This window comes from Pristiophorus japonicus, chromosome 7, assembly GCF_044704955.1.
Source record: "Pristiophorus japonicus isolate sPriJap1 chromosome 7, sPriJap1.hap1, whole genome shotgun sequence".
In the NCBI taxonomy this organism is placed as follows: domain Eukaryota; kingdom Metazoa; phylum Chordata; class Chondrichthyes; family Pristiophoridae; genus Pristiophorus; species Pristiophorus japonicus.
This window is the reverse complement of record NC_091983.1, coordinates 130,886,171-130,899,689: the sequence shown is the minus strand read 5'-3', so window position 1 is coordinate 130,899,689 and position 13,519 is coordinate 130,886,171. Positions and strand designations below refer to the sequence as shown.

Genomic DNA, 13,519 nt, shown 5'->3' with positions numbered 1-13,519 from the left:
GAAAAGTGTGAAGTTGTGGAAGGATTTGCAGATTAACAGGCCAACAGTTCTCCTTCCATGGCTGAGCTACATGGGTGTATACTATTGATCCAATGGGGCTGAATGTATAGTGTAATTCAATGTTCCCATTAATTTACATATATCACGAGTTGCTGACACTATCACATATTGATACTCTGATTCAGGATTTTTCTATCAATGAGGCAACTGTGCTAAAACAGCTCTTTTCAAACTTCAAGGCCCATAATATTCAGACAGGACAAACCATCCAATAAGAAATGCAAATACAAATCGGATGACATTGCCTGGACTTGACAGGCCTGGGTTCAGGCACCACAGATGGCCCACAGATTGAACACTCCTGTCCTAATGCACTAATGTGACACTTGCTAATTCTTACTTTTCTCTGAGTGAAATTGCCAATTAGTGCCAAATTAAGGATGGTTTGTGCTGTGTGCCCATTGCATATTGGGATCTAGGTTGAAGCTGCCAAAGCTAACCAGAAACCAAAGACTTGAATCTGTTCTAACCCTGGTCCCAGAGTTGAAAAGCCAGTATTTAACCCACTCTGTTACCCAACTTTCTTATATATTTAACAAATAATATTCTGTTGTACATTACAATTATTTTACACCTGATTCTTGAAACTAACACACATTGAGCATGTATGAGCAATGTCAGATGGCTAACACTATATTTTCTATTAGTAACTCTACTTTTCTGTTCATTTAGTTATCAGAGATTCCAATGTTGTGCAGTTGGATGTGGATTCTGAGGTAAACCATGTTGTGGGGCCACTAAGTTCACGCTCTGTCAACACTAAGGAGCCAGTATTTGTCGGAGGAGTGCCAGGTAAACCCAGTGCTTAATCCTGTTTTGTGCACAAATGGAGGGATGTTTCAAAGATGTTAATAAGGAATGGGGATTGTAGGGACCGATTTTCCTGATCTTTTCCCACAGAGAACACTCAATCCCAAGGAGTGAAGGTCAGAAAAAAGTGGGGACAGGTGCTGCTGACATGTCTTTATATTATGCTGATATTTGTAGGGCTACCCTGGGGAGGCAGGTCCTTCACCTGCAATAGGTGCAAGACCATCGCTGTGATTTAAATGTGGTGAGAGGCTACATTCCCAGCCTGCAGGCTCTTTATCCTAGAGTTGCGGCCATGAAACATCCAGATGCAGTGAGGCCCAAAAATGTGCTATTGGCTTTACACTGGTAATATCCATCAGACTCCTGATATGCAGGGGTTTTGGCAGCAAGTTCAGGAGGAACCAACAAGTTAAGTTTTGTATTTGTTTTGATTCACCAAGCAGATCTTTGGGCCCTGTGGTCTTCTGACTGCTGCTGTCCAGAGGTGTGCAGCTGCGTTCAAATTTCCTCCCCCTTTTTGCCATTGCTTGGCCATGCTCGCAGTCATGTTAATAGCTCAGGAGAGGAAAGACCGGTGCTTCTGGGCCTGGACAGATACACTTCAGATGCACTTCTGCTGTCTAATACTCAGGCAAGAGGCAAGGTAGGAAAAGCGATCCTAAATTGATTCAAAATATTTGGTACCTTTTAAAAGGATGAGTGTGAATGCAACTTGGATTCACTAAAATTCTGGTTTAAGAGGAAGATATTCCATTAACATAAGCCATTGTTCCTGTGTATGGAGAAGTAAATCACAAATAGCTGCAAGAGAAATATTGACTGTGCAAAAACTCTAATATTGGATGCAAGTCTCAGTTGCAGTGGGGCAGATTTTTTTTAAGTTGCAATTTTGCTTTTGTCACGCTCGGTAAATTTACATTGTCCTAATCAATATTTACAAAACCCAGAAGTGCTAAATCAAGCTAGTTAGATTGAGCTGGGGGCAAAGGGAGGAAGGCAGTCAAGCTGTACTGAATTGAACTCTGTAGCTGTCCTATGACTATATAATCACACAAACTGCAGAATGCAGTCCTTTCTCTGCAATTCAGTAAGAACATAGGAACAGAAGTAGACCATTCAAGCCCTCCGAGCCTGTTCCATCATTCAGTTAGATCATAGCTGATTTGTATCGTAACTCTGTCGACCCACTTTGATTCTGTAGCTCTTAATACTCTAACAAACTAATTAAAGGCAGTATTACATTATGGAAAACTTGAGTTTTTTCACTTGAAAAGAGGTGATTGAGAGATGTACTCATAGAGGCATATGTGATAGCAAATGGTATAGAAAAGGTAAATACAGAACTATTACAAATTAAACTCTGACAGTAGAATATGTGTGTGTGTGGGGGGGCGGGGGGGGGGGGTTGCTGAAGCATGAGTTCAAACTGACAAAAAAACAATGTTGTTAAGATATTTTTTATGCATAGAGTAACCAACATGTGAAATAGACCAGGTATGGTATTGGAGGCAAGTACCTGGCACTCATTTAAGAAACAACTGAATGCTGTAGTGGGGGACTAGATTATTTCTGAATGAATGAGTGTAAGGCTCTATGCCTCAATGCGAGGAGTATTCATAATAAGGTGGATGAATTAGCTGCACAGGCAGCTATTAACGATTATGATATAATTGGGATTACGGAGACATGGCTGAGGGTGACCAAGGCTGGGAACTCAACATCCAGGGGTATTCAACATTCAGGAAGGATAGATAGAAAGGAAAAGGAGGTGGGGTAGTGTTGCTGGTTAAAGAGGAAATTAACGCAATAGTAAGAAAGGACATTAGCTTGGATGATGTGGACTCTATGGGTAGAGCTACGGAATACCAAAGGGTAGAAAATGCTAGTGGGAGTTGTGTACAGACCATCAAACAGTGGTAGTGAGGTTGGGGATGACATCAAACAAGAAATTAGGGATGCATGCAATAAAGGTACAGCAGTTATCACAGGCAACTTTAATCTACATATAAATTGGATTAACCAAGTTGGTAGCAATGCGGTGGAGGAGGATTTCCTGGAGTGCATAAGGGATGGCTTTCTAGACCAATATGTCGAGGAACCAACTAGAGAGCTGGCCATCCTAGACTGGGTGTTGTGTAATGAGAGAGTACTAATTAGCAATCTTGTTGTGTGAGGCTCCCTAGGGAAGAGTGACAGTGTTAATTCAGAGACTAGGGTTCTGAACTTAAGGAAAGGTAACTTAGATGGTATGAGACGTGAATTGGCTAGGATAGACTAGCAAATGATACTTAAAGGGTTGACAGTGGATAGGCAATGGCAGATATTTATAGATTACAAGGATGAACTTCAAAAATGGTACATCCCTGTCTAGAGTAAAAATAAAAAGGGGAAGGTGGCTCAACCGTGGCTAACAAGGGAAATTAGGGATAGTGTTAAATCCAAGGAAGAGGCATATAAATTGGCGAGAAAAAGCAGCAAACCTGAGGACTGGGAGAAATTTAGAATTCAGCAGAGGAGGACAAAGGGTCTAATTAGGAGGGGGAAAATAAAGTATGAGAGGAAGCTTGCCGGGAACATAAAAACTGACTGCAAAAGCTTCTATAGATATGTGAAGAGAAAAAGATTAGTGAAGACCAACATAGGTCCTTTGCAGACAGAATCAGGTGAATTTATAATGGGGAACAAAGAAATGGCAGACCAATTGAACAAATACTTTGGATCTGTCTTCACTAAGGAAGACACAAATAACCTTCTGGAAATACTAGGGGTTCGAGGGTCTAGCGAAAAGAAGGAACTGAAGGAAATCCTTATTAGTCAGGAAATTGTGTTTGGGAAATTGATGGGATTGAAGGCTGATAAATCCCCAGGGCCTGATTGTCTGCATCCCAGAGTACTTAAGGAAGTGGCCCTAGAAATAGTGGATGCATTGGTGATCATTTTCCAACATTCTATTGACTCTGGATCAGTTCCTATGGACTGGAGGGTAGCTAATGTAACACCACTTTTTAAAAAAGGAGGGAGAGAAAACGGGGAATTATAGACTGGTTAACCTGGGGAAAATGTTGGAATCAATTATTAAAGATGAAATAGCAGCGCATTTGGAAAGCAGTGACAGGATCTGTCCAAGTCAGCATGGATTTATGAAAGGGAAATCATGCTTGACAAATTTAGAATTTTTTGAGATGTAACTAGTAGAGTGGACAAGGGAGAACCAGTGGATGTGGTGTATTTGGACTTTCAAAAGGCTTTTGACAAGGTCCCACACAAGAGATTAGTGTGCAAAATTAAAGCACATGGTATTGGGGGTAATGTATTGACGTGGATAGAGAACTGATTGGCAGATAGGAAGCAGAGAGTCGGAATAAACGGGTCCTTTTCGGAATGGCAGGCAGTGACCAGTGGGGTGCTGCAGGGTTCAGTGCTGGGACCCCAGCTATTTACAATATACATCAATGATTTAGATGAAGGAATTGAATGTAATATCTCCAAGTTTGCAGATGACACTAAGCTGGATGGCGGTGTGAGCTGCTAAAGAATGCTAAGAGACAGCAGGGTGACTTGGACAGGTTAGGTGAGTGGGCAAATGATTGGCAGATGCAGTATAATGTGGATAAATGTGAGGTTATCCACTTTGGTGGCAAAAACAGGAAGACAGAATATTATCTGAATGGTGACTGATTAGGAAAAGGGGAGGTGCAATGAGACCTGGGTGTCATGGTACATCAATCATTGAAGTTTGGCATGCAGGTACAGCAGGCGGTGAAGAAGGCAAATGGCATGTTGGCCTTCATAGCGAAAGGATTTGATTATAGGAGCAGAGAGGTCTTACTGCAGTTGTACAGAGCCTTGGTGAGGCCACACCTGGAATATTGTGTTCAGTTTTGGTCCCCTAATCTGAGGAAGGACATTCTTGCTATTGAGGGAGTACAGCGAAGTTTCACCAGATTGATTCCTGGGATGGCAGGATTGACATATGAAGAGAGACTGGATCAACTGGGCTTGTATCCACTGGAGTTTAGAAGATTGAGAGGAGATCTCATAGAAACATATAAAATTCTGACGTGATTGGACAGGTTAGAGGCAGGAAGAATGTTCCCGTTGCTGGGGAGTTCCAGAACCAGGGGTCACAGTCTAAGAATACAGGGTAAGCCATTTAGGACCGAGAGGAGGAGAAACTTCTTCACTCAGAGAGTGGTTAACCTGTGGAATTCTCTACCGCAGAAAGTTGTTGAGGCCAGTTTGTTAGATATATTCAAAAGGGAGTTAGATATGGCCTTTACTGCCAAAGGGATCAAAGAGTATGGAGAGAAAGTAGGAAAGGGGTACTGAGGTTGAATGATCAGCCATGATCTTATTGAATGGCGATGCAGGCTCGAAGGGCCGAAGGGCCTGCTCCTGCACCTAATTTCTATGTTTCTATGTAATGGGCCAAATAGTCATCGTCATCAGTACCTACTTTCTGATCTTGTGAAAAGATTCTTGAGAAGGACTTTTTATTTATTTTTTCACGGGATGTGGGCAATGCCGGCCAGTATGCATTTATTGACCATCCCTAGTTTTTCTTAATAGATGGTGATGGACCATTTTCAACTGCTGCAGTCTTTGTGATGATGGTAGAGTTTGAATTGGCATTGTTGTCGCTGTGTTTGTCAGTTTGAAATCTATCTTGTAATTATTAACTAGTATTAGGGCAACTTAATAAATAATTTTCTGTTTTGTTTTCTTAGAATCACTGCTCAGCCCAAGACTGAGCATGCGCCAATCATTCACTGGTTGCATGAAAAACTTCAACATCAATGAAACTCCTGTAATTTTCACCAAAGCTGCACTAGTCAGTGGAGGAGTCAGCATCAACTCATGCCCAGCAGTCTAGTGCTTGCAAATACTGCTTCTGCAATCCATACGCAACAACCTGAAGGAAAGATGAGGCAATATCACATTTTCACACTTAGGGGTGCAGTAATGTATCTCAATTGATTAATTTGTGGACCATTAATTGGTTTAGTCACTTCCTTCATCTCATTGTTTTTCAGTATGTCCATGTATTGTACTTATTTTACATCATGTCTTCTTCCAACAAGATAATTATACCTAGAACCAAGAAAGTCATATGTTCTGTTTGTCTCTTCAGGCATGAATGGGTGAAGAATGCAAATCTGGGTCATCAAAGGTGAACATATTAGTTCCAGATACTGAGCATGGGATTTCAAGATTGATTTGCTAACCACTCTATTTTAAGTTAATGCCAGTGATGATAAAATGTTGCTATATGCACATGTAAGAGCAGCAGTGGCTCAAATTAATGAGGTCATTACTGAACATAGGGGATCAATTACATTAACATTAATGCCTACATTTCTATTTGGAAAATAAAATTTAAACTACTTCACTTTGGCCGTACAATACCTCATACTCTGCCACTGGAGTAACATGGTGCCGCTCCAATTTCCCAGCCAACATTCCAACAGGGTGCCACTGTTATGTGATTTACTCGCTCTGGCTATCTAAATGACCAAAGCTGGTGATTTGGGATGGAGTCTACATCCTTGGCTACAAGTAGTACGAGTCCCACCCCATCCCCCTTCCACCAGTGGACCTTAGACTTTTGGGTCTAATTAAGTTAGAATCCCTCCATAAGGGATTAAAATACTTTTTTCAGAATGTATTTCCAGCAGAGTCATACAAAGTGACAAGATTTCTGAATGAAAATCAGATTTGAAGACCTTCCAAATGTGATGTTATATATTATTTACATATGTGTAATATATATGCACAATGTAAATTGCAGTTCATCTGCTGAACTTTTATCTTGTACCAGAATTATGGGAGAATTTCCCAGTGTTTATCCAGTCTCAAGACCTCAGAAGTCATCCATAATTAAGGACACATTAGGAATTATTGCATTTAAACCTAATGACTAGATGTTCGCATGACATCTGAGTTGCAAATACCTGTTAATGTCTTGTCCTTTTGCAATTCCATTTGTACCTAAAACAAAGCTCCATTCTCTTGGCCCCTAGGGAAACGGGACTCAGTGGTTGGCTCTTTGAGAATTGGCACAGGTGCAGAGGGCTGAATAAAATTTGGATTTCCTATAAAATTCTATGATTCTAAAAATAAAATGTTGAAGTAACTCAAATGAAAATGAAAACTATCTTTCCTCACCAAATTCAAAACTGAATGTTGACGATAAGTTGTTTTACAAGAGCAGGCCAGATTAATTGGTCTGGAAATTAGGATATAGGGGCTTGTTCTAGTCGCAAATTGAATTATAAACAGTCACAGAATTGGCAGGTATTTGGAACCAAAATGCTTTGTAAACATTTGCATTCTATGCAATAATTGTACAAAAAAAGACAAACACATCTTTATTTTGTCACAGTTGACATCTACTTGTGATGTTTGATATTAGGACTGGAGGAGTGACGAGCACATTTTACCCACAATCTTTTTACTTCATTTCTGCCACCAGTTAATGGGTGCTGCAGGGACCTCCAGTGGGAGAGACGTAGTACGGCACTGGCACAATTTTATTATTTTCCAGTGGTGTATTTGAGATTAAAATGTACTTTTCAGTATTGGCCTTTCAAAAACATAGATTTGAAATCGGGAACATTTTGATATTCAAATTTCCAAAATTATATTAAACTCACTATTTCCATTTACATCTCCCTGACATTTTTCCAACATACCTGTCCCTGCCGGAAATGCACACATACATTGAGCATAGTCACCCGTGTATCTAGGATAGACTTTTTGCCGATTCTCCGGATCTCCCACTGTAGCTTCAGCGGAAATCACAGGGAAACAGCATTAATGACCATTTACGCCATTTCTCCAGGGTTTCTATCGAACTTACAGCTGGAGATCAGAAGAATCCCTGTGGAAATTCCAGGCATCTGTCCTTTACTATACTGATAGCAGTGATATGAGGCAACCAATACTTCTATTCGTACATCTTTCTTATTCAATAAGATAGATTGCACTGCCTGACCATATGTTTTAATGACATGTTTGATATAGTCTTCTATATAAAACAAATTGTCACAGGCTTTTTTTAGTATAGCAACATCTTTATTTGCATAAACATATCATTCATGCTTACATCTGGTATACTGTACAATTCAACATAGGGAATGTATTTTAAAAGACAGCTGTAAATCCATTGGTTGGCCCTACAATAGCTGTACTAATGACAAGTGCCAAAGGTTGTGTAATGTGGATATTTGCCTAATTCTGGATGTGCCGCATATTATTGTAAACTCATGGATGATATCCATTCAGTATATAACCATATATAGTGATGGATGTGGGATTAAGTATTGCATTGGTCAAATCATCAAATCACAGCAATTCATCACCTTAGTTACTGATTGATTTTGTGCTTTTAGGCTACAATGAAAAAAACAAATGCTAAAACAAGTAATGAATAAATCTAACAAACAATAGCTTTCATACCCCCAGCTCATCATTTTTTCTCAACATTGGCACTGTTAATATTGTAGTCCTGTAGCTTCAGTGGTACTACACTAGATTCAAGTGTAGGCAGTCTGAACTCAAAACACAACTTTGTTATGAGAATGTCTTTACGTTCAGTGTTTTTTGCCCTTTCCACTGCCATGTACTTAAAGGGAGCCTGTCAATAACAAACAGGTTCATTGGGAAGGTAACTGTCAGAATGAGACACACCAGAGACTAATCCTACTGCTATGGGAAGTCTGATGTACAGATCCTGTCTGAAGAAGGAAATGTGATGCTAAGAACTGCCATAGAGACCCAAAAGTGAGGAGAACTAACATATATATAAGACCTGATAATGACACCACTCTCAGAATACAGTAACAGGATTCTCTAAAATAAACAATAAATTATACCTCACTGTTGTAGAGGCATCCCATCTACTGAGCATTACTTCCCCTGCCTCCATGACTTTGTGTGTGTAAATGTTAAGATGTGTACCTCAATATCCAGCCAGCTTTCCTCAGTGCTTTGTGAAAATTATTTTTGGGCACTTGGTAAATATACATACATCTACAGTTATGCTTTGAAATGTTGTCTCAATGTAGTTATTTACAACACTGATCTAATAAATTGCAGAACTTGATTAGCAAATTACTTGTGAACATTTATTTTGTAGAAATTGTGCAACAAACTTATTCAAAGAGAATTTCAAGTATTTCTTAATTAATAATACATCTATCTACAAATAATGACTATTTCTCTGATAAAGTGTGAAGATTTTGTGATTTGTTTATGTGTAAGATCTATTGGATGTTAATCTGATGGGGTTTTCAATGTTAAAGTAAATATAAGTGAAGAAACGTATTTTAGAAGACAGCCATGTAAGCTGCCCAATACTAAAGAGCTAAAAAATCTTGCACAAGATATGCTGGATGTTGGGCACTAAAGGATGAAAGTCCACTCCCATGCACCAGTGGAACAGGTGCCCACTCAGTACACAGGGAGTGGGAATCATCGTGTGCCGGATTTGCACTTGCCTTAGGTTTTCTGATGGTACAAGCCTCATTACAACAACAACAACCTGTATTTATATAGCACCTTTAACTTAGTAAAATGTCCCAAGGCACTTCACAGGAGCATTATCAAACAAAATTTGACACCGAGCCACATAAGGAGGCATTAGGGTAGATAACCAAAAACTCGGTCAAAGAGTTAGGTTTTGAGAAGAATCTTAAAGGAGGAAAATGCGGTAGAAAAGCAGAGAGGTTTAGGGAGGGAATTCCAGAGCTTATGACCTAAAGGCATAAAGGCAGCTAAAGGCATGGCCACCAATGATGGAAGCAATTAAAATTAGGGATGCTCAAGAGACCAGAATTGGTGGAGCGCAGATATATTGGAGGTTTATAGGGCTGGAGAAGGTTGCAGAGATAGGAAAGGGCTAGGCCATGGAGGGATTTGAAAATAAGGGTTAGAGTTAGGATTAGAGAATTTTAAAATCGAGGCATTGCTCAACCAAGAGCCAATGTAGGTCAGCGAGCGCTGAGGTGATGGGTTAATGAATGCGAGTTAGAATATGGGCTGCAGAGTTTTGGATGAGCTTATGTTTATGGAGGGTGAAAGATGGGAGTTCGGCCAGGAGTGCAATAGTCAAGTCTAGAGGTAAATAAAGCCTGGATGAGGGTTTCAGCACAGCTGATGAGCTGAGGCAGCAGCAGAGTCAGTGATGTCATGGAGGTGGAAGTAGTGATGGTACAGATGTGATCAGAAGCTCAGCAAGTGGTCAAATATGACATTAAGGTTGCAAACAGTCTGGTTCAGCCTCACAGTTGCCAGCATTTAATTGGAGGGGGGCGGGGGGATGATATGGTGGTAGTAGGTATATCTTTGCTGGTTGGGAACTTTGATACATTGTCAGGCCAGTGTTGTGTTCCAAAAATAGTCGGAGCAAAGTACACTCCTATTAGGTGCACAAGAACTAGAAGTAGTATCAAAACTGCAGTGACTGAACGATCTATGAAATGAGTTCTGTTTCTTTTGGTTGCTGTTTTGGTTTCTTAGCACTGCACCATTGCTTGTTCCTTTGAATTGGATGTTTATTTGTTCCCTTTTGTTTAGTTTCAGCTTTACTGCTGGATCCCACCATCTGATATAAGCTGTCTTGCCTACCCTCTGGACATTCGTGGCTCCAGCTTCACAGTTCAGCACAAAGCTCGGTTGAAAAAGTCCACTTTCAAACTTTGCTGCCAAAAGCAAGTGCAGATGTTACTTTAAATGCTACATCAGAATATTTCTGTTCCCGCTCTGCAAATCTTAACCATTGCACTCTAAGTGATGCAAATCGTGCTGGTAGTACATCAGCTGCATTTAAATAAGGGACAGTAGAATACCCAGGGTAGACCCCTCTGTGCATCAGCAGAGTAAGATGCACCAGGCAAAATACGCTAGCACTACTTTTGTGACAGGAGCAGAATTTCAGCCCCTAAGTAGTTGAGTTCAACCCTTGTTAGACTGTATTAACGTGCAAAAAGGATATCATTTTTACAGCTGTGCTATGATGGGAAATAAGAAACTCAAAAGTGTGAAAAAAATTCAGAGTTCACAATGTCCATTATGGTAAACATCTCTTACTTCGGCAGTGCGTACCAGGTTTTAAACAGGAGGGCTAATTCCTCAATCAAACGCCATCAGTATGGGGCAGCACATGCAGGGAACGTCAGTCAGGAAATCATAACCCTACAGTCCCTAACATTCTCTCTAATAATTTGACTGGACAAAAAATATCAGGGACTACATACTTGGATGAGAGCAGGGACTGCAGGGAGGATGAGCAAACTGACCACAGCACCATGGTACAGGGGGCCATTCAAGTTGGGGGAGTAAAAATAAATGTGGTCGTGGTAGGGGACAGTATAGTTAGGGGGATAGATACTGTTCTCTGCAGCCGAGAGCGTGAGTCCTGAAGGCTGTGTTGCCTACCCGATGCCAGGGTTAAGGACATCTCCTCTGAGCTGGAGAGGAACTCGGAGTGGGAGGGGAAAGATCCAGTTGTCGTGGTCCACGTAGGTACCAACGACATAGGTAGGACAAAGAAAGAGGTTCTGCTGAGGGAGTATGAGCAGCTAGTGGAAAGCAGTAAAAAGCAGAACCACAAAGGTAATAATCTGGAATATTACCTGAGCCATGAGCAAATTTGCATAGGGTAAATATGATCAGAGAGATGAACGCGTGACTCAAAGATTGGTGTGGGAGAAATGGGTTTCGATTGATGGGGCACTGGCACCAGTACTGGGATAAGAGAGAGCTGTTCCATTGGGATGGGCTTCACTTGAACCAGGCTGGAACCATTGTCCTGGCGAATCAAATAACTAGGGCTGTAGATAAGGGTTTAAACTAAATAGTGGGGGGAGGAGGGATTTGGTGAGCAGAAATTTAAAAAGTCAAAGAGAAAGGACAAGGCAGTGCAGGGTAGCGATAGGGATAATGATATTCAGAGTGTGACAGGAGGGACAGAGCGTATAAGAGTGCATCAGAAAGTGGGGTCAGAGTAGGGAAAAATGGTAAAAAGACAAAATTAAAAGCTCTTTATCTGAATGCACGCAGCATTCTTAACCAGATAGATGAGCTGACAGCACAAATAGAAATAAATGGGTATGATCTGATAGCCATTACAGAGACATGGTTGCAAGGTGACCAAGGCTGGGAACTGAATATTCAGGGGTATTTGCCATTTTGGGAGGGTAGGCAGAAAGGAAAAGGACGTGGGGTAGCTCTGCTAATAAAGGACGAGATCAGTGCAGTAGTGAGAAATGATATCGGCTCAGCAGATCAAGATGTAGAATCAGTTTTGGTGGAGACAAGAAATAATAAGGGAAAGAAGTCACTGGTGGGATAGTCTTATGGCCCCTAACAGCAGCCACACTGTAGGACAGAGTATACATCAAGAAATAATGGAGGCTTGTAAGAAAGGTACGGTAATAATCATGGGCGACTTTAATCTCCATATTGATTGGACAAATCAAATTGGCAAAGGTAGCCTTGAGGAAGAGTTCATAGTGTGTATTCGGAATGGTTTCTTAGAATACAGTGTGGAACCAACCAAGGAGCAGACTATTTTAGATCTGGTAATGTGTAATGAGACTGGATTAATTAATGATCTCATAGTAAAGAATCCTCTTGGGAAGAGTGATCATAGCGCGGTAGAATTTCAAATTCAGTTTGAGGGTGAGAAAGCTGGGTCTCAAACTAATGTACTGAACTTAAATAAAGACAATTACAAAGGTATGAAGGCAGAGTTGGCTAAAGTCAACTGGGAAAATAGATTAAAGGGTAAGACGGTAGATAAGCAGTGGCTTATTACGATTATTACCGTACCTTTCTTACAAGCCTCCATTATTTCTTGATGTATATTCTGTCCTACAGTGTGGCTGCTGTTAGGGGCCATAAGACTATCCCACCAGTGACTTCTTTCCCTTATTATTTCTTGTCTCCACCAAAACTGATTTAAGGAGATATTTCATAAATCTCAGCAAAGATATATTCTAGTGGGAAAGAAAGACTCTAAGAAAAGGATGAACCATCCTGTTTAGGAGGAGCGAGGAGTGACCAAGTATCGCGAGAGCTGACCGGGCGTGGGGCTACTAAAGGCAGCATACAGCAGGAGAGCCGGTGTTCGGGAGGAGCTATCTGCTACAGCGCCAAACGGACCTGCATGGGTAAGAGACAAAAAGTAAAAAGAATTGAAATCGAAGTGTAAACGTCACAGTCAAGCAGGTAAGTAATTGGCCGGTTGGTTGGTGAATATTTCTCTTTCTTTTTTTAAAAACCTTGGGCATTGGAGTAAGTTTGGAGCCACAATTAAATTGATGTGATATTTCTAATCCTAAAAAAAACTAATTAATGAAATCAGCTGATTGCTGATTAGCTGCTGGGTGTGCTTTCCTAAGATTTACAGTTTATTTTTGCTTGATAGTTCCAAGTCTAACTAGAGGGATGGCAGGGCAGCTCAGTCCCATCGATTGTGGCATGTGGGAAGTCCTGGATGCATCGACCAGCCTGGACGACCACGTGTGCAGGAGTTGTCTCCAGCTGCACCAACTCAAGCTCCGTGTTTTGGAACTTGAGCGGCGGCTGGAGTCACTGCGGTGCATCTGCGAGACAGAGCTACGTGGATAACTCATTTCTAGAG

At 40.9% G+C, this 13,519-nt stretch overlaps 1 protein-coding gene across 1 annotated transcript in view; it reads left to right on the top strand.

The window, feature by feature from the left end:
• lama4 (laminin, alpha 4) overlaps nucleotides 1-8,985 on the top strand; it is a 247,950-nt gene extending 238,965 nt beyond the window's left edge. The window contains exons 39-40 of the mRNA XM_070885329.1: nucleotides 733-852; nucleotides 5,601-8,985. Coding sequence (XP_070741430.1) covers nucleotides 733-852; nucleotides 5,601-5,746 — 266 coding nt within the window. The 3' untranslated portion in view covers nucleotides 5,747-8,985. The remainder of the gene's footprint in view (nucleotides 1-732; nucleotides 853-5,600) is intronic.
• Nucleotides 8,986-13,519: the final 4,534 nt, after the last annotated feature.